Source organism: Perca fluviatilis, chromosome 9, assembly GCF_010015445.1.
Source record: "Perca fluviatilis chromosome 9, GENO_Pfluv_1.0, whole genome shotgun sequence".
NCBI lineage: Eukaryota > Metazoa > Chordata > Actinopteri > Perciformes > Percidae > Perca > Perca fluviatilis.
This window is the reverse complement of record NC_053120.1, coordinates 17,855,372-17,877,153: the sequence shown is the minus strand read 5'-3', so window position 1 is coordinate 17,877,153 and position 21,782 is coordinate 17,855,372. Positions and strand designations below refer to the sequence as shown.

The window sequence follows — 21,782 nt, the reverse complement described above, 5'->3', positions numbered from 1 at the left end:
GGCCAAGACAATGCGACTTCATAGTGCATCTGTGCTATAGGACACCATGTACTTGACAAAGATCCATTGTGAAGAGGACTCTGAGCTGTATTCTCCCATTTAAAGAGGGTCCTATTTAGATCAGCCACTAAACAAATGAGATAAAGTATCAGTCTTTGTCCTCTCTCCTCTTCACAAAGCCCCATTGACTCAGCGTCAAAGCTTTATTAAAAGATGCTTATGGCTTGGCATTAGTCAAAGAGGGTAAAAATCACAGCACTCTCATTAAACATTTTGCCCTATAACTTTCTACATCATGCTGAAAAAAATAAAATACTTTTCATAGAGCTTCCTTCTATAACTATTATTAGAAATATTAGAACTTGATGCTGGCTGGCTGGCTTGCAGCTAGATACGAAAGCCGATTCTATTGTAAACTCTACTGCGACTGAGGCTGCTTGTGTTGACTAGGAAAACAAACGAGAAATAATATAGCAATATGAAAAAAAAACAGCACTCAAAAGGTGATCTCAGAGATAGAAAAGAAACACACAGGTCATTCTAGATGGCTGACATAACGCCACAGAGAAAAGCTAGTGTGACCTCTGTCACTGTTCAAGGCGGGGGGCAACAAATCTCTAAATGGAGGTATTCAGTGGTGCCATCATCATCAGGGCCTCCAGCCCAGGCACCTTCAGGAACAAAGATCCCTGTTGAGCTACCAGGGACAAGGGATGACAGCATACTGCTGTCCCCTGTCTGGTAGTGTCACTGACGAGAGACCTGCCCAGCAGCTCAGGGTCACTGTTAAAGTCACACGCGAAATCAGGAATTTAAGACTATGATTTTACAGTAACAGACCTGTATATAGACATTATGTATCTTTTTGTTCTATGCTTATCTCCCTGCACATTTGTTCTTGACAGGGTGTAAGTATACCTACAGTACAGCTACTAACTGCAGTTAAATACCTTGTATGTCTAAGCATAAATGAACTATAAAGCTTTTTCTGATTTTTAAAATGCTGATAGGGTTGTACCAAACTCTTGATTATTTTCAGCAGTTTTATAGCTCTCTCAGCCAAGTCTCAAAAGTATGTCCAAAGCACAGGATGTATCAACAATGGCATACAAATGATAGTTTCTGAAGCCTCTCAATTTCCATTTAATAGGAGTCTCCACAATGTATAGGTCATCCGCCTAAAGGGTTTCAACCACCGGAATTTACAGTAAGTGAATAAAGTGCTCAAACACTTTGTGATAGAGCCCCTTCGCATGCTTGATGGTTTTAGAGTGCAACAACTCTGAGGGCAGTTTAGGCAAAGTGCCACTAACAGTGTCCAATACCTAATGCAGCATCACTTTATTACTCAGGAGGCAGTTTCCTCATTTAAAGAACACTGACTTTAGTCTGAGCTGTCATTACACCAAAATGCTATCTGACAGACACTGCCACCTTGTGGAGTAAATGGGCTCATCAGCCAGCTGTTTTCAGCTGATTTAACAGCAGACCCAAGTCTTTTAGCCTTACAAATATGACCTTCCATCTATTTATGTATACATCAACAGGTTTCAGATAATCTTTCCATTCCCATTTATGTCAGCTGGGTTGACATTTATAAACCCCTAACTTAATGCAATACAACAGCACCATAACATTATTCTCCATAATTACTAGAGTTGAACCAACAACTGCCAGTCCTGACAAAACCCAAGTTTCACAGGTAGAATTTATTGCAGGGATGTTGTATTGCATAAGATGTAGTTAGCTGTAGCGGCTTCCGTTCTGACAAGAACGGAGCCCCTGGAAACCTGCTGACACACTTATTCAATGCTTCAGATTCACACGGGTGCAATTAGGACAGACATTTAAAAATCACCACCTACAAGGTTTTATTTAATCACGTGAAAATCTTAAGATTCTCCGATGGGGAAAAAAAAACATTTGTCAATGCACTACAAATATTTTATGTTACATAGAGAAGAGGTACGTCATCCTCTGTGACACCGACTGTGCCCCACCAAACAAACATGACAGAACACCTTTGCCATTTCCTTAACATCCAACTCTTGGAGCACTGACTCAAATCATCATCTATCAAAATATGTTTTGCACATTACAGTAAAACGTGGCAGCTAAAGCAAACTAAATGACAAAGTAAAAACAAAAAAACAAAATCATATGGATACAAGTGTATTTTTTTTACAAAAAGGTAAAATGAAATCATACAAACTGTTTAAATTTACACAATGTATCTGACATAGACAAGCGTATTTTATTACAGCAAACTTGTTTGCCAGACCCGTTCCATTTTACTCCTTCGAAAAAGCAAGTAAACTAATGAGGGCGAGAGGTACAGGTTCGCATTTGGGACATTCAGTACTCACAAAGCACTTCAGCTGAGAAGGTCAAAAGTACCATTCTGGCACACAAGGATGGGGAAGGTTTGAGGGGTCCTAAATAAAGGGCTAAAATGCCCATTAACAGTTAAATATATATCAATGACGCTTTCTGGAATGTCCAAAAGCTCTGAAAAGTGATGAAACCAGAGTCCATTCAAAAAGTAAAATAGACTAAGGATTTAGTCATCAAACTTGATTTTCTTCCCCTGGGGTTTGGCTCCAAATCCTCCGCCACCTCTTCCACCTAAAATAAAAACAAAGGCAAATTAGTTCACTGGCCAGCATCTTTGAAGTTAAACTCAAGATATTAAGTTGGCCAACATCAGCTCCTTAACTTTCACCAAGATATTGACTGACATTTTCTGATTATGAAAACTATGAAACCTCAGATTTCTTATATTGCTTTTCCCCCACGTTTCACCTAAACTTTAGCTGCTCAGACATTAGCCGGTGTTTGATTACCTCCAAAGCCGCCACCACGTCCGCGTCCACCTCCACGGGGGCCTCCCCTTCCTCTGCCACCACCACCTCGGCCGCCAAATCCACCTCCAAATCCGCCGCCGCCAAAACCGCCACGACCTCCTCTGCCACCGCCGCGGCCGCCAAACCCTCCACCTCGACCTCCACGGAAGCCGCCTTCACCCTTGGGCTTGGCGTAGTCCAGGGTCACCTTGCTGCCATCGATCTCGCCGTCCTCCATGGCCTCCTTGGCTGCCTTGCAGTCGTCCTCGTTGTGAAAGTCCACAAAGCCAAAGCTGCGGGGGAAGGCAGAAGGAAAGGACTCAGTTATACTTCTCTAAAAAAAAAAAATGGTAACACGGAGACTCAGTGATTTGGCATTAGAACAGGAATTCCTACCAACATGGCTAAAATTACACATTAAATCAAAAGCGATTGGTTTAAATTAGTGCTGTCAAATGATTAAAATATTTAAATCGCGATTAATGTCATAGTTAACTCACGATTAATCGCACATTTTTATCTATTTTAAATGTCCCTTGACTTCTTTTTGTCCCATTAGAGTCTCTCATTTTAATGCTCTTATCAACATGGAAAAGTGGATTGGCTTGCTTTGTGCAAATTTTTTTTATTGGAATGGAAATTGATTTATTTGAAACGGGGACAATGCACAAATAAACAAACTTGTTAAACGAGAATATGTGTTTTTGTTCAGGTCCTATCCCCTGACCAATCTGCTATCCTAACCTTAACCACTTGAGGTGAAATGCCTAACCGCAACCAATCGAGCTGCTTCGTAGGGCGGGTCTTGGCGTGGCCATAGTGGGATTCGTAATTTTGCTTCTGGTCTAGCTAGATCCGAAAGAATGTTAATCTCGCGCTAAAAAAAATTGACGGCGTTAAAATAAGTTTGCATTAATGCCGTTAATGCATTAAACTGACAGCTCTAGTTTAAATAATCAGATCAATTTGGAAAACTGATTTAATACTTCCTAAGAAAGTTTGACTGCACAGGTCGCCCATATTGTTATTTCACATCAGACATGGGCAACTCCCACTAAAGGTAGCTGCCTGTTTAACGGCCAGCTTACTCTACTTCTCATGCAAATCCGTACACTGCCACTGCTGGACAGAGAGGAGTGAACAGCCACGGGGAACATTTAAAAATTCTACAAACTTACCCTTTTGATGAGCCCGTTTCTCTGTCCGTGACTATCCTGGCTGCTGCAGCACCCTCAAACGCCTCCTTGAGGGTCTGATCTGTTGTGTCCTCAGAGAGACCCTTGACGAAGAGGGTTTTTGTTGGACCTGGTGGCAAAGAGAAGCCATTATTGAAACTAGTTTTTATTTTACAGCTGGTTTAGATTTGATCCACTACACTGATCATCTGGACAAATCCTTCAAGCTCAAGCGTCATGCACAGACCAGATCGGGACTGGTCTCTTTTATCGTAATCGTCGCAGAGTTCCAGGGGGTCAGATTTTCATCACATCTGGCCATGGTGACCACCTTTCATGCTACCACTTTAAATCAATCTGGGATAATAACTAAACAGACCACATTTTAGATCTGCCTTGATAAAGTTTGTAGACCTACCCGAGTTTCCTCTGCCCCCGTCCCTGCCACTGTTCTGGCTGTACTCCAGTCGGATCGACCGGCCTTCAATATCTGTGTTGTTGAGGTTTTCCAGAGCGTCCTTGGCATCCTCTGTACTCTCAAACTCTACAAAAGCAAAACTAAGGAAAAATGTACAACATTAGTAAACACTTATCCACCAAAAAATGAATACAAAATGCTGTGGGGGGGGGGGGGTTTAGTGGTAACTAAGTCTTAACTCCCGTTCACCAAACTAGTTGTTACAATGTCACCCCCCCACTCCCAAATTAAGATTCCTCAATGCATACTTGTTGCACAGCAGACATGGGCAACACCCATATGAGAGTAGAATGAGCCTGTTCTAACTGTACATTGACTCTGCTTCTCGTGCGAATCCATGCATAATCATGGGTAAGATTAAGAGGAGCTCATGAGAAGGTGTAGCATTTTAAGATGTAATGCTAGTTTTAAGGATGAAAAATGACAAATCCATAGAAAGATGGTGAATCCTCCTTGGACCCATCAACACAGCATCATTACAGACACTTACCCTTTAGGTCTGCCATCTCTCTGTGGAATCCTAATGGAGACTGCCTTCTCAAATGTGGATTGCAGGGCTTCCTCTGTGGCAGTGAAGGCCAGATTATTCACCACCAGCGTTTTACTGGCTGCTCCTGACGCTACAGGGATGAAAAGAAATCAGACCGGTGAGACAACCAGTTTATTTTTATCAAAAAAAAAAAAAAAAAAGTTAGCTTGCCAAAGTTTGGACTCATCTACACCCAACACACACCAGAGAATAATTAAGTTCAGCAAGAAGTGCATGGTAATTCATTTTGAGAAACTCGCACTAAAAGCCACAAAAGACAAGAATGTAACAGCGATTGAGGATAGAACCGGCAGACATTAAAACACACCGGTACCGAAGACATAGCACTGCATTTACTTTTCCTCCGTACATTACACACATGAGTACTGGATAACCACATGCATGCCAAGAAATGGAGGGTGAGTGGCAATTTTCTTAGAGTGTAAAGGGTAGAAATTTTAACCTGCCAAAGTTAACTGCTTGGAACATCCCAGTTTTTAACTTTCCTTAACATACATAGATAGCGAGACCGGTAAGAAAGATAAGGATGGAGAGACATTTTCTTTGATCTCCTGGATGTAATATTTGAATCATAACCGGCCACAAAGATACATACATAGTGACATGTGAATACATGTACAACGTGGTATAGAGCTTTAGAATTATAGTTAAAATAATCCATATATTAAGTTATTAGTCTTGATTCCACGCAAATAATTAACATGTTTCAATAAATAACTACCACTACAATAGGCGCACAAATAAACGGAGCAATGCAGTAATCATTAGCATAGAGGGCCAACTATGTTGCAGGAGCTGCTTCATAGTCAACCCCCTTTGAAAGAATAAATAAACCGAACTTCAGTCATGCCCTGGTTCTGATTCTCTACTATAAAACATTGTGCTATAATCGCAATGTACCACACTACATTGTCAAACATTTATTAACATCATGTAACAATAACTTTAATCTATAAGCTGCCATTTAGTTTCTTTTGTAACTGCAGTCTTCTTCACAGAAGATGACATTCAAGTTCCCAATAAAACAGCCATGTCCATAGTCTTCTCTGAACAATGAAGTGTCTTAACTATTTCTGAACAGTTGAGCATTTTTAGTGTGAGTGTGCATCATACACACACACACACACACACACACACACACACACAGTATACAAACTACCACGTAACTACTAAAGTCTCATACAGTTTAAATACCAATGCTAGCTTCATAGCTTTACAAGATTTTCTGAGGAATTACCTGCCACCATGGACCCTTTCTGGCTCTTATCTCCAACATAGTCGACCATGATGGAGCGCCCTTGGACATCGGCTCCCTGAGCCTCCTCCAGCATCTTCTCCGCTTCAGCTTCAGTTTTGAACTCGATGTAGGCAATGCTGTCAAAAGGAGAAGCAGAGTTTACTTGTCTCGAACAAGTACAGTGTAGACCAAAACCAACTCAAGTTCTGGTCAACTGTATATTAATAGCAGGTTTGAGTACTAGGACACAAAAACTAGACACTTGAATGAGGGTGTCACGATTTCGATTTTAAATTGAAATCAACCGAAATTGAGTCAATCTTGAATTTCGAATAAATAAAAATTGAATTGATGCTGCCACGCACCCCATGTCACGTCTAAACAGCCAAACGGAAAAAATAAATATAAACACATGTAGCCTGCTCGAGGTAAACCATTTCCTGATTGATTCTACCACCACTCCAGTGGAGGCGCTAATAAGCTGGATTACCCCACACACACTAGCAGAAGACCAGCTACACACAACTGAGCATACACCGATCGCACTCAGCTTGAGCGAAGCCAGCACGAATGAGGTAAAAGAAAAAAAAATAACAGGAGTGAGTCTGCTCATTCTCCCGGTTCAGTGACACTACTCTGGTTAATTACCCGACTCTTCGGTTAGTTTGTCAACACTAGTGTTGAAGTGCTGCGAGTCAGTCAACCTCTAACTTAGCTACAACCAGTCAAAAGTTAACATGGCAACTGCAGATGCAGGAGACCCATCGACAGAACTTGAACCCCCTTCCTCTTTCACTGAAGTCGCCGGTGTGGAAGTATTTTGGATTTCCAGCGAGTTATGTTGACAACGTTCGCGTTGTCGACAAAAAAAAAAAAGCCAGTTTGCAAGCTCTGCAATGTGCGTGTACCATATTCTTCCACTGGCAGCACGACTAACATGGCAGTTAATCTGTGTGGTAAATGCTCAACTGTTCAGAAATAGTTTTTTAAGACACTTCATTGTTCAGAGAAGACTATGGACATGGCTGTTTTATTGGGAACTTGAATGTCATTTTCTGTGAAGAAGACTGCAGTTACAAAAGAAACTAAATCGCAGGTTATAGATTTAAGTTATTGTTACATGATGTTGTTAATAAATGTTTGACAATGTAGTGTGGTACATTGCGAACAAAGGTCAGATAATATACTGCATAGTAGTATAGCCTAAAAGTAGTATAGTCTAAAAATGGCATAGCAACCTGTGCTTAAAAAAAAAAAAGAAGTAAAAATCGAGAATCAAATAGTGACCTTAGAATCGAAAATGTAATCGAAGATTTGGAGAATTGTGACACCCCTACACTTGAATGGTACAAAATGGCAAAAGCTTATAAAATTTCAACGGAAACTGACAATCAACTACAGCCTAAGGGTAAGACCGTTCCCTCACTGTTCAGGATTTTCCATCCAAGGTTAGCTTGTAGGACTTACACAGAGCTCTCTTGTATTCTTCATTTTCTCTAGCAACATCACCTGGACTAAGAAAACAAGCTAACTACTTTAATGCTGGCTTGTTCTTACCCCCTGTTTGAACCGTTCTGGCCTGGAGGTAACCGGACGTCAACTGCATCTTCAAAGACTTCCTTCAGGTCATCAGCCGTTGCAGAGAAGGGAAGGTTTTTCACAAACAGTGTCCGTGCATCTCGCTCTGTGGGATAAATGTCAAAGTCAGTACTGGGAGTACCTTTTTTTCCAAATCTGAGAAATTTTTAGACTGCCAAAGTTTGGACTCATCTAGACACACACACACACACACACACACACACACACACACACACACACACACACACACACACACACACACACACACACACACACACACACACACACACACACACACACACACACACACACACACACACACACACACACACACACACACACACACACACACACACACACACACACACACACACACACACACACACACACACACACACACACACACACACACACACACCATTAAGTCAGAAAGAAGGTAAGTGCATGGTAATTCATTTTGAGAAACTCACTAAAAAGCCACAAAAGACAAGAATGTAACAGCGATTGAGGATAGAACCGGCAGACATTAAACACACCGGTACCGAAGACATAGCACTGCATTTACTTTTCCTCCGTACATTACACACATGAGTACTGGATAACCACATGCATGCCAAGAAATGGAGGGTGTGGGAGTATTTTCTTAGAATGTAAAAGGCAGAAATTTTAAACAGCCAAAGTTGTCTGCTTGGAACATCCCAGTTTTTACTTTCCTTAACATACACTCCGATAGCAGCCTTTTATTATTATTTTTACCTTTCTTGCCCTCCTGTGAGCTGTCTTTGCTTCGGGCCCTGTCCAACTTCAACTCCTGACCCATAACCTTCTTGCCATTAAGCTCCAGTGCCTTCTGCATGTCTTCCTCAGATGCAAAATCCACATAACCAAATTTCCTGTTGAAGAAAGTCATGCAAGAACCATTAGACAGTCCAGCTTCAAGACAGAAAAGATTCCCAGAACTTGCTTGAAGCCAGGTCAAAAGCAATGTATTGGGTTGCATCAACATATCAATTTCATTGTTTTGGGGTGGGGGATACCTTGTGAAGTCTGCAAAATTAAAAATGTTTACCAACCACTAACTACTAACACAAGGGTCAATTTAGAGTACCGGTATTCAAAATTTAACAGATGAAACAACTCTTAAGCCAACGTTCCAGATGACGCCCAGCAGTAATACTAGATTGTTACCACAGTTTAGGTATTCCACAAACACACCTCTGTGCATTACAAACAGTAGGTACGACACTGGGGCTAAGATTAGTTTTGCAACTGATCACTTACTTGGATCCACCCAATCTGACATCAGCGACCTCAAGGCTGTTCTTGGAGAAGAATTTTCTCAGGCCTTCCTTGATTTCTTCAAAGTCTTTGTTGGAGTTCAAGTTTCCAATAAATAGACAGAACCCTGGTGAATCAAAAAGGACATTTTCATTTAGTTACGTTTTGTGTGTCATTTGTTTAAATTAATTTAGCCAGGCAGATTCAGAATAATAAAGGTGACATCACACATCAGTATTAAGTCCCTTGTTGATCATCATAATGAAATAAGTTGAAATTTGATTGACGGGTTAGTGGATTATTCCTACCATCGCCTTCTGCCTTTGCTTTCTTGGCAGCAGGTGTGTCCTTCTTGCCCTCTGCCTTCCTCTTTGCAGGAGTCACTGGGGCTTCTGTAAAGACAAGAGTGTTGCAAAATCTTAAATTCAATGACACTGATTCAGCCAAGACGGAGGAAGAAAGTATGTAACAGGCAGATGGTGTTAAATTGTACTAAAGGCTTAAATCATCTTTGTTATGTTGATTTCATTTAAGAAAACGCTGTATTAAGAGTATGTTTCCATTTGCCCTTATCAATATGGCAACTTTTGCCTAGTTTTTGCAGCCTTAGTCACCAAAACTCACCCTCTTCCTCATCATCATCGTCGTCATCGTCTTCATCATCATCCTCCTCTGATTCTTCCTTGGCCTTGACCATGCCGGCTTTCTTTGCCTTTGCTGGAGCAGGAGTGGTGTCCATCTCCTCTTCAGAATCTGGAGAACCACAATTGTTAAGAGTTCTAGCAGTCATTGTGACCAAATTAAAACTACTGACAACCTGCATCAGATCCATATAAAAGGTGACATCACACAAAATCAGTATTAAGTCCCTTGTTGATCATCATATACTCTGACTGCAGCTCACAAGTCAGTAACTCCAACAGTATCATCAATATAAAAGATACACTAAAAATAAAAGATTAAAGTAATCAAGTTTGTTCTAACCATCTTCATCATCATCGTCGTCGTCGTCAGACTCCTCTTTGGCAGCCTTTGCAGCTTGTTTGGCAGCTGGTTTAGCTGGAGTAGTCTTTTTGGGAGGTGGGGCCTCTTCCTCTGAGTCATCATCCTCATCCTCATCAGAAGACTCCTTCGCAGGTTTAGCCTTCACTGGGGGCTTGGCAGCTGGTTTAGCTGGAGTAGCCTTCTTGGGTGGTGGGGTCTCTTCTTCAGATTCATCTAGATGCAATACACACATGAGAATCATGAATTTCAGCAAAAAGGTAAGTGCATGATAATGTATTGAGAAAATCTGCAGGAGCAAAACCCCTTTTAAAACACAGCCAAAACCCAAGAATGTAACAGCGATTGAGGATAGAACCGGCAGACAAACACACCGGTACCGAAGACATAGCACTGCATTTACTTTTCCTCCGTACATTACACACATGAGTACTGGATAACCACATGCATGCCAAGAAATGGAGGGTGTGTGGCAATTTTCTTAAAATGTAATAGTATGAGAGTTGGAATTATTTAATCTAATTCTATGTCCAATGGTTACTTTAACATAGCACAAAAAAAAAAACGTACAAAACAAAATATATTTTCCTTCTGAAATTAGCAATGTAATGCTGTAATGCTGTAAGTCCTACCGTCGTCTTCTTCATCATCATCATCAGACTCCTCTGCCTTTGCAGGAGCTGCTTTGGCTGGTGCAGGTTTAGCCTTTGCAGGAGTCTTTTTTGGTGGGGGGGTCTCCTCTTCAGACTCCTCCTCTGTAGGTTGATTGACAAAGCACAATAGTTAACTAAAATCCAAGACGACACAGGATAAGTCCACATTTGTAGCGAGTGTGAATGTGTCCAAATATGCCTTTATAGTATTTACTGTGTGGCAAATGAACAATAGCTAAGGAATATTAGATCAAATGCAGTGTGTTGACCAATACTGTGTACAGACAGTTACATCAGATCCAATTAATCCAATTAATATTGGAGTGCTGAATATTGTTACTTACCAGAATCATCCTCATCATCCTCACTTTCTGCTTTTTTGGCAGCAGCACCATTTTTAACGACTGGTGTAGCTTTCGCTGGTGTGGCTTTCTTCACCACTTTAGGGGGAGGAGTCTGGAATATAAAAAAATATATACTTAAAAAATATACTTAAAAATATTTTAAGTATATATATATACACACTTAAAGCCATTTTAAAACTATTACCTTTTATTTAGGTGTTCAGAAATATCCTGTACAAATTTATATTGACTTAATATCTCAAAATATTGACTTAGTAACTCAAAATATTGACTAAGACTCTCAAAGTAATGAGAAACTTTAAAATATTGACTTGATTAAGACTTCAACAAACTCAAATATACAGTACCTCTTCCTCATCACTGCTGTCCTCTTCACTAGATTCCTCCTCCACTTCTTTGGGGGGTGGAGGGGCTTTTTTCTTCTGTGTTGCTTGCTTGCCTGCTGCCTGCAAGGATTAAATACACAAAAAACATTTAAAAAAACTGCTGTAAGTCAAAGCACAGGTTTAGCTACAGAATTTAAAAATAAAAAGGTCAGGGGTATGGAACTCGGGGTCTCCGGCTTCAGCATGCTTAGTAACATTGGAGTTTAAACACCTTGGGGTACTTTAAAAAAAGTTATCCCACACCGCCACCAAAAATGAAGATTTAATTACTGTACCAAATACAATCATTTTCGTGGGTTAAACACGAGCCACGTTTAGTGTCTGGGCGGTAATCTGGTTTCTCGGTTTTGGTTGTTCACCTCGTGTGTCTCCGAGCAGGCGCACAAACCACGTGGAGCTCAGGAGGTCGGTCTGCTAGCACGTTGGCTACATTTTGCAGTTTGTAGACGGGGTTCTAAACGCATGCTGAGCAGATAAAGAAGACTGCTGTGGGAATAAGGGCAACAAACCCTAACCCAACTTTAACTGTTAACGTCAGTTGAAGAATACTCGGTGAACCATATGTATTTTGTCAACTACTATGAAATAAACTCCGGCTTTGCATTTCATCTTTTAACCACCATGCTAACAATTTACAACACGTTAACGTTACATATAGTAAATGTAATGTCTTCAAACAGTTTTCTAGTAAATGTTGGTATTAGTTGGCAAATATGTGTGGCTATTATTTAATCCGTCTTCTATGCATCGCTAAACTCCATGCTTATAATCGAGAACGCGCATGAATGCCATCTTGAGTAGTCGGTTAAGCGTTAGCAGGCCAGAAAACCAACAGGAAGGCACAAACATGGCCGATCACGAACAAGAAGAAACGTTTAATGCGTTTTCAATATCACCGTGCATTTTCGGCCACGTAGACCCTTTCAGAAACTGTGTAGCTAATTAATGAACATAAAGCATTAGCAGCGAGATACGCGCAGACACATCCCCCCGGTGTCAGTTCCGTTTTTCACACAAACGCAGCAACTTCGTAAAGGCCTCATGCGTAGCACAACACAGCTTTTTATCTCAAACGCACACACTTGAAACAATAAAATGGATGCCACTTGGACTTACCTTTGCTAGTTTCACCATGGTGCTGTTGTGTGTTTCAATGAAACACGAGTAACTGGACGTTTGGAAACAATTTACGAAATAGCTAACGTATACACGTGGATCAGCCTGCTCTGTGGGACATTGGACAGGAAAGACAGAGAAAACGAAGTCGCGCTCGTTACTCTCCTGCTCTGCGCGTTCACGTCGACCCGCCCACACGACTGTTTCCACCAATCACAAGGTGGAATATTTGCGCCGTGCCCGCGCCTCGCCTACATAGTTTTTTTTAATTAACGGTAGGCTACCTATAAATAAATAAAAATAAACAAATGAATACACGAAATAAAAACATGAAATGGATAGACACTTGTTAATGTGCTATTGTCCAAGCGTAATGTTTCGTTTCTGAAGACAGTATGACATTACGGTAATTTATTATATAGGTTACGTGTTGTGGACACACTGTAGATACCGATCTACTAGGGTAGGCTACAGAGCCTCTTTATGTCCCATGCAGCTGTTTAAATGAACCACGTGGTTTGGCCAGTTGCCATGACCGATCAACCACGTGTAGTAGCAAAGCTTATTTATACTTATTTTTACAGTCACTGCTCTAATATACCTTCTAAACCTATCTAGTAGGCTAGCTACCATGACGAACGCTTGCACCAGTTGCATAGAGCAGCGGTACAGTCATGGGTAGGCTACATACAGTAGAACGCAACTTGATTAACTCAAGTAGTCTAATTTACAACTGAGGTAGCCTACTACTTTAAAAAGAAATTAACTAGGCTATTTGCTCTATAGGCTACATTGATTTTCCATGAAGCTGCCAGTTACGCCTACCCTGTACATTACGATTTTTACTTTTGATACTTTAAGTACATTTTGCTGATACTTAGGCCTACAGTTTTACTAAGGCAGGACCTTTACCTGTAGTAGAGTATTTTCACAGTGTCATTGGTACTTTTACTCAAGTAAAGTATCTGAAGCTTCCACCACTGAATTTTACATCATAAAATATGATGCATTGTTAAATGTTAGCCTAATCTACTTAACAGTATAAACCTGTAAAACAGTCCCAGCTCGGACACCAACAACAATCAAATCTGCTTTTTAATGCATCAGAAATAGAAATAATGTTCGTAATGAGTACTTTTACTTTTGGCAGTTTAAGTACATTTTGTACATAAGACTACTATAATACTGTATTTATGCTGGTGGTATTAGCGCTTTTAGTCCAGCAAAATATCTTAATATGTTCTTCCTTCGTTGATAAAAATGAAACTAAAATAAAACAAATGTGGGCTACAGAATGGACAGCCCCCAAGGCACGACAAATGTTAATGTAATAGACAAAACCCTATAAGGTCCATTTAGACACAGTTCTGGAGCTTGAATGTATCACTCAATCTTCTTCAGCAGATGGAGTTTGTCCAGTTGTCATAAAATTGAAGATTTTCCATTTTTAAGGACTTGTCATCTAGAGTTGGTTGGCTTAAATGCTGAGATTGAAAGTTCACTCTTGACCAGGGAAACAGCAGTTGACATCTCACCACATATCCATTTCCTTGCTGTCCTTGAACGTTTGAGCAAATTAGACAAATTTCATTTCAGCAGTCTGTATAGCCTATGTGTATGTATGTGTGTGTACAAAGTGTACAGCATTTCATCTAACACTCAGTTGAATCCCAGGGGACACCAACAGCACATTTGAGTAATTAACCCTCAACACCACACAGAGGCAGCATTGCATTTTACATCCCTCACAGAGCAGTGGGTAGAGAAAAAATGTCCATTCCAACAGGCTTAATCTCTCTTTCATATCATGTATTATTGGAGTCTCACAGGGTACCCATCATTTTATTAGTGAGGGGGAATATAACTTATTAGTTTTGTTTTATTAGTTTTATTCATTAGTCTAATTCTTCTTTTTTAACTGAAAAGACAGGTTGAGGTTAAAGGTGATTTGTGAATTTGTGAATTGTATAAATAAAGAAATTTGGGATGTACAGCAAGTTTGATTTGGAACCATGTAGTCAACATCAGTTGTATGTTTCACCATTTCAATTCTATCATCCAACATAAAAATCAGTCCCTGTTTTAAGTGTTTGGATTGTATTCCACCTGGCCATTGAACAGGACATCTGGTTTAAGAGTCCTGTCACCTTCACATGTTTTATTAATATGTTCTTGCTGTCTTTCAAATAAACTATGCTGAATTTACGGGATGAATAACGCTATTCTCTTGCAAATGTTAGTCACTGCTGTTTTGCAGGGATGGATTAAATTGATTGAATCCAACAAATGAAAAGTACAGGGAGAGAAATAGATGCATCTTGGGATTTTAGGTAAGAAGGGATTTCCATTATCACTGGGAAATGCACATTTATTTCTGTGCAACCACCCAAAACAGAGCCAGAGTAAGATGTAAACAACTGTTAATTGTTGGTAAAAGCATACATTGGTAAATCTTTGGTAATTTTTCTTAAAATGTCAATATTTTTTGTCAGTGTTTGCATCATTGCTAATGGAGTTAAATACTTAAAACTCTTGTCTGCTGTTAATGAGTTTTTGACTGCAGAAGTTCTTTGATTTGATCAACAGGATCAACGTGTAATACACCAACATCCCAAAGTCAGTAACAAGAGCTACCCATTGTCTTTAGAGCACTTTCATATTCTTTCCTGGACTTGTAGATACTGGTGTATTTTTTCAAGGAAGAATATAGTTCCTTGAGTTATAGAGGACATCTTCACACACTCTACCCATGACCTTACTATGAGTTATCAGACATAAAAAATAACAAAATCTGTATAAGGCACATTTTATACAATAATTCAGCCCCAAATGCAAGTTTTGTCATGAACACCTCAACAGAGATGTTCCACTGTGGTGTCAATGAATGAGGCTTTCCGTTTCATCCTATTAATGTTTGGTTTTTGAATTGTCATCAATTAATCTTATAAAATATGCAACCATTCAGAGCAATTGTCAGACTTTATAGCTTCTATGAGACTCCAGGATTTGTGCTCTCACACAAGGTTATTTATCTTTGCACACTGGCCTTTGATGCAACTTTAATGGTTGGAAGTCCAGTCACAAATGTTTAACAAAGCTCACAATGTGGAGCATTGGGTTTGATCATTAATCAGCACAGTGGTGCTGATTAAGTTCTGTGGGGCCACTATATCCTGTTCAGTGTAGTCCCTTTATCCATGTTTAACAGGTGTTATCATGTTTTGCACACTGCTTCCTTTCTCAGGTTTTTGTGACTGCAGTGTTCCTGCAATTTGGACACCAACTATGTGAGGTGTGTGTGTGTGTGTGTGTGTTGCCTTTGTTTTTTCAGTGTGAATGTAGCACTTACCCTTTAATGTCACAGTTCTCTGTACATATAAGTATTATTTTTGTTCTTTTCAATTATATCCTGACTGTGTGTTTGGATGTGTGCTTTTTTTTGAGCCACTGACATTCATTCAAAAGGGTTTGCTATGTAAAAAAATATAACACAGTGGACACAAAGTCTCTCAATTGAGTCACTAAACCTTTACAAATGTAATATTTTTCATAGATGTGGTGTATTTTTCATCAATGGGTGTCTTTCCGTTTCTTCTCGGTTTCCCTTGGCTCAATGCTTCCCTCTAGTGTGGGAGTATATTAGTGCAAGTCATCTATGTGAAAGTACTTGGTTGAGCACTTTTTTGCATTCTGTAAATATTACATTTTGAAAAGCGTTTCTCAAAACTATTTGGACTTAAATAGTTAAATTTAACATAGACAGATAGTGTACAGGCCATGTAACCCTGACTTTAGTTGTACTAATTCAATTTTTTAGATCTACATGTGACCACAATAGCTTACACTTGTCATGAAGGGTAACAACTCTTTAAAACACATTCAACACCAAGGTTTGACTCTTTCCCCGAAAATAATCGCTACAATCGTACAGATCTTCCTCTACGGCTTGTCTGGCTCTCAACTGCCTTCTGGGTGATAATACCCCGAGACCGTGGAACAACCTGTCTCAGAAACCTCAATTCATTATCACGTTTTCCTCATGAACACACTTTTATGGACTTGCTTTTATATGTTTCCATCTTTCTTTCTTTGAATATTTCACATATTTATGTCCTTATTTGTACACTTTACTGTTTTCTTTTTATGCCTTTCACTTTGGAAAATCTGCTCTCCATAAATAAAGATAGGCATTATTATTACCATCATCATAAAACTTAAAACTGTGGAAGTAAAGGCTTGAATTTCTTCCAAGTTCCAAGAGTTACTGCAACAGAACATGAAAACTTACTGCTTTAAGAATCTCTTCAGTTCCTCTGCCCCCTAAATCCACCCATATGTATTCTTCATATTGCATTGGATGCTAAAACAATGGATTACAGCAGTGGTTCCCAACCTTTTTTCCTTGGTGCCCCCCCTACTTATGTCTAAGAAAAGCTGAGTGTATTATCATAATTTGTTTAACATGTGCAAATATTTTTTTTTTATCTCAACCTCAAACCAGATAAAGACTTGCGCACCCCCTGTGATCTTTGCCGCCCCCCTAAGGGGTGCCCGGACCCCAGGTTGGGAACCACTGGATTACAGGGACATCATGAACATGTCTGCTTTTAAAGGCTTTTGTCCCACTGACTTCTTTACAATTAGGGATGAACATGATTGGTGATTTGGGAATTAAACCACAGTGTGACTATACAAGGTAATGTTATATTTCAATTTACAGTTTGTCTGTATTTACCTCAGTAAGCAATTTTCAACTTGGCGTATAACTTTGTCTGTACGGTACCTTATGTTGATAAAAAAAAGCTTAGACAGATGCTCCGCACCAGCTGTAAAAGTGGCACTGAATAAAGGTAGGTCCTATGATGCCAATAATATTGTACATCTCCAAATCTGTGATGTGTAGGTCCCCTATTGGTGTGGAAAGTTGTGTTACACTCGTTGACATATCCAAGATACCACTCTCTCACCTGCAAGCCATGCAGAAAATGTTCAGTCACTCAAATTTACCGACTTCATTGAAACATAAAACCCTGAGAGGATACATGTAAGTGCACATGGAATGTTCTTTTTATCATTTTTGAAAACATTTACAACTATTTGAGACAAAAGAAAAATGTTACAAACAGAAATGACCTGCAGTTTGCATCCATTTTCAAAATGTTACATAAATAAAACTCATATTTATAAATATCTCTTTTTATAAACATATAAATAGTTTTTTAAACATAAATACATTTATGCACGGGAAGATGGAGTACATGAATGTACAGCAGCAGCAGCAGCAGCAGCAGCAACAATATACAGCTTTGCGGTTTGTAGTTTTTACACCATTGTCCGCCATCTTGTAGTATGCATCTGTTGACCATTTGTATGGTATACACATATGTATATGTATATATATATATATTTATTATATATATTTATATGAGAGTTTTGTAGCATTGTCATCTTAGTCTTTGTTTATGCTGGTCGTGTTGACTTTTTCGTACCGAAAAAGTTTTTCTTTTTTTTCTCCCTCAGGTGAGAACAAACTGAACCTTTGTTATCCAACCCATCGTCCAGAGATCTAGAGAAAGAGAGGAAATAAAGAAAGGTAAGGTTAGACAGAGCATCCTGAAACAACTCAATTCACACAAGTCCATGTATTCAGTAATTTAGCAGTTTTTATTGACCGTGTATTTGTGTATGTAGCATAGCCATCTAGCCTGTCATCATCATTGAATCTCCAAACGTACTTTTCAGTTTTATTCTTAGTTAGCGTGTTGCCCTGACTCTTCACTTAACCGTTTCACCTCAATGAACACTTATCCAACAGACTGCCCCATTTACAATACATTGCAGCCCAGGAGAGAAAAGACAGGTGTCAGCTGATGAAAAACACACACACACACACACACACACACACACACACACACACACACACACACACACACACACACACACACACACACACACACACACACACACACACACACACACACACACACACACACACTCAAGTTAGTCACTAAATCACACTCCCCCATCAGGATTTCACAGTTTGTCACAACCACAAAAAAAGGCCTCAAGCCTCAGGTCTAATTGTGCGTCCCCTAGCTTCCTCATTACTTTATTCAGCGCCACATCCCCTTTGTTCGTTTGTTAAAATCACTAACTGGTTTCCCAGAAAGATCCTGGCCACCGCAGGGTGCCGTGTGTTTATAATGTGTGTGAGTAAGCCTATCTGCATCCCTTCTTCCCACCTCCCTCCCTTTTGTCCTCTTTTTTTCTTAAACTTGATATATGTTACATGTTTAAATAAAGCAGATGGGATCATTCATGATGATGTGTGTGAATACAAGAGTGGACAAACACTGGATTGTTTTCAATACATCACTTTACATCAGATTAAGTGGGCTTTCCTGCTGTCTTGTTAAGGGAGTTCCTGTCTGAAGAGGGAACACTGCTAGACTATAGGTCAAGGTTTGATGATATCACAAGTTTAAGATATTATGTTCTCAATATCATCTCAAGTATCAACTCTTCCCCCAATGAAGAGACAGTCAGGCTGCTGATGTTAATGACATAGGCTATAGTGGAATGTGTTGTGCTTGATGGGATTTCTTACATCAAGATGACCTTTGACCCTGACTGTAAATTCATCACCTGACAGAATACAACCATGCATGGTCATCACTCTACACTACATTGCTGCCACTCTGATGTGATGTTTATTCTAACTGGCATAACTGTGGATGCAAAGCACACACTGTCCTGAGACGATGATGATAAGAAAATTACTTGAACATCTTTTCTTTGTTTGTTCTGTCTTTCTTGCTTGCTCCTTTCTGCAAGTATACACATTAAGGACCTTGGATAAAACAGGAAGCCTTCCATCTGTCACCTAATAGAGTCCTTACCTGACCATTGACAAAAGAGAAAATGTAAAAAAAAAAAAAAAAAGAATGCTTACCTTCTTTCTGTCCTCACATTATCAATTGTATTTTTTTACTGTCCTTCTATCCGTTTGCACCATACTTCTATACACAGGACCCTTGTCTTTGCTCTTTTCTCCTTGTCTCTTTCTCTCTACCCCACTAGTCTTCCTGTTCTACACATTCTTTCTTCCTTTTTGTCCTCCTGGTTCTCTTTATGTCAGTATGTCAAGTCATAGTCAATCTAAGTGTGAAGTGTGACCGTGACTTTGAAGAAAACTCACCATCACAGCGCTTCTCCAACCCTAGCAACCCATGCCGCTGATGGTTCCTATCCTGTCCATCTTGTGTCCAAAGCAGCCACTCCGCGACGTGGAACCCCCTTTCTTGTTTCCCGATTTGTGTCTCCTCGGTGCGGGTTGGTCGTTAAGGAGACGAGCCCACATCCCTCTGGCCTTGGTGTCCATGCGTAAATCTCGCAGTAACCGCATCCGAGAGCGCACATCGTCTAGCCGCCTCTCCCTCTCCTCCGACTCCAGAAACTCCGCCAGCTCCTCGCCCAGCAAACTTCTAAGAGACTGGAACACCGATTGAGAAAATAAATATCCCTTTTGCAAACACGTTGTGCAAAGAGATATGCTTTGGATACAATTGAAATACATACTCGCTGCCTCTTTGAGCAGAGCAGTCGTTTGGATAATTGATTTTAAATTGGTGGGGGGACTCAACTTGGTGCGTATTTAAACTCTTTCAAACACCACGTGCATTGGCCAAGAGCGAAATTGTAATATTTATTTTCCCAGTTTTACGCACGCAGCTATAGGATTATGTGAGATGGATAGAGGTCCTGTCTACTACTACTACTACTACTACTACTACTACTACTACTACAACAACTACTGCTGCAGTTATCCAATTCAAAGATCAAAGGACACCATCAATGTAGTTTGTTTCCTGTAAGAGTTCTTTAGTTTCATTTTTACTTTTTAACAGTTCAGCTCTGACACTTCAGACCTCGCTGCCTTCAGTGAAGGGTCATAAGACAGGTGCCTGTAGCCCGCTCCTCTGGTCTGAAGGCAAGCTGTGGCATCCACTTGCAGCCATCCTAAATTCTAGCCATCTAAGCTAATAACTAAAACTTTTATTTCAAATGATCCTTTCTGAAGTTTCGGTGTTTTTCTAAAGGCGAATTCTATGCGTAATGGAGATTTTACGCACAAACCCGTTTAGTTTATTTTAGTTTCATTTTGTTTAATTCCAAGTTGAAACAGAATATTTTAATCGTGTAAAATAGCTTCTTATATTGATTTTTTTTTTTAATTGTAATGGTTTCCGCCTAAAGGCTTTGGTTTCTTTCTTCATTGGCGCGCTTGTCAAAATGACTTCATTTGGCGCTTAAATGCTAAAACTGACAAATGCTGGGGAGCAAAATATGGGAGTTATAATGTCTAAAGGGGTTAATATTAAACATGCTATCTATTTATGAGATAAAGTGATAGAATCACAATCACTGCGATGTTTTAGTTTCAGGGTGTGGAAAAAATGCCCTCGCTGAATTGCTAAGCATGACTAAAATGATATGAAATATGATGCGTAAAACAACAGTCATGAGCGCCTGGACCACAGAACAGCTGTTCCTTTTTGAAGCAGCATTAAGCTCCCAGCGGTTAACAGTGCGAAGCAAATAAACTGCTTTAGTTCTCAGTAATAAGAATATAAGTGACTTCTTCTTACCTTCTGCTGCGTCTGAGATAAAGGTTTTGCCCCCATCCTTACTGAAAGCAGGGTGACCATAAGTCCACACGCTACCAAGTACGACAAGTTCATTTTGACAAGTCTTGTATTCTTTAAGGGATTCCTCTGCGCTGAAGTTCAGAAAGAGGGACGGTAGCAGCAGCCAATCAGCTATTAAACATAAGAGTCTTCAGTCCGTCCTTTACTCCAAAGCTCCTCAAGTGCTCTTCTAACTCTGTGTATTAGTCCTCACCGCTTTATAGCCAGCCCGTGGTGATGTCATGATAACCTGCGTAATGGTCCTCCTTCCTTGCCAACTCTCTGTTTTCTCTACCTGCCTCTTAGCACGTCATGCCAGGGATGCATTAAATGATAAAAGCTCCGGTCATCGGTGCTTTGGAGGAAATGAGATAGGCTATGAGGTATCAAAATGCCCAGCTTTTTTTTTATCTTATTTTTTTTTACTTTTAGAC

At 39.9% G+C, this 21,782-nt stretch overlaps 2 protein-coding genes and 4 non-coding genes across 6 annotated transcripts; all 6 read right to left on the bottom strand.

Moving 5' to 3' along the window:
- Nucleotides 1-1,846: 1,846 nt before the first annotated feature.
- ncl (nucleolin) lies at nt 1,847-12,817 on the bottom strand. Its single transcript, XM_039811629.1, has 16 exons — nt 12,662-12,817; nt 11,507-11,605; nt 11,139-11,250; nt 10,774-10,896; nt 10,124-10,357; nt 9,764-9,892; nt 9,448-9,531; nt 9,143-9,266; nt 8,618-8,754; nt 7,841-7,967; nt 6,284-6,420; nt 4,987-5,116; nt 4,437-4,576; nt 4,022-4,148; nt 2,844-3,136; nt 1,847-2,625 (listed from the first exon to the last, which is right to left on the bottom strand). Exons 1-16 carry the CDS (start codon nt 12,677-12,679, stop codon nt 2,561-2,563), a joined length of 2,079 nt encoding a protein of 692 aa, XP_039667563.1. The 5' UTR covers nt 12,680-12,817; the 3' UTR covers nt 1,847-2,560.
- Nucleotides 4,743-4,876, bottom strand: LOC120566214. Its single transcript, XR_005640349.1, has one exon. It is a non-coding gene; the product is annotated as a small nucleolar RNA SNORA75 (small nucleolar RNA).
- On the bottom strand, nt 5,307-5,444 carry LOC120566229. The gene has a single exon (XR_005640363.1). It is a non-coding gene; the product is annotated as a small nucleolar RNA SNORA57 (small nucleolar RNA).
- Nucleotides 8,352-8,488, bottom strand: LOC120566228. The gene has a single exon (XR_005640362.1). It is a non-coding gene; the product is annotated as a small nucleolar RNA SNORA57 (small nucleolar RNA).
- Nucleotides 10,473-10,606, bottom strand: LOC120566215. Its single transcript, XR_005640350.1, has one exon. It is a non-coding gene; the product is annotated as a small nucleolar RNA SNORA57 (small nucleolar RNA).
- Nucleotides 12,818-17,742: 4,925 nt separating the features above from the next.
- On the bottom strand, nt 17,743-21,523 carry nppc (natriuretic peptide C). The gene is made up of 3 exons (XM_039811759.1): nt 21,310-21,523; nt 19,860-20,153; nt 17,743-18,227 (listed from the first exon to the last, which is right to left on the bottom strand). Exons 1-2 carry the CDS (start codon nt 21,400-21,402, stop codon nt 19,881-19,883), a joined length of 366 nt encoding a protein of 121 aa, XP_039667693.1. The 5' UTR covers nt 21,403-21,523; the 3' UTR covers nt 17,743-18,227; nt 19,860-19,880.
- Between the last annotated feature and the right edge of the window lie 259 nt (nt 21,524-21,782).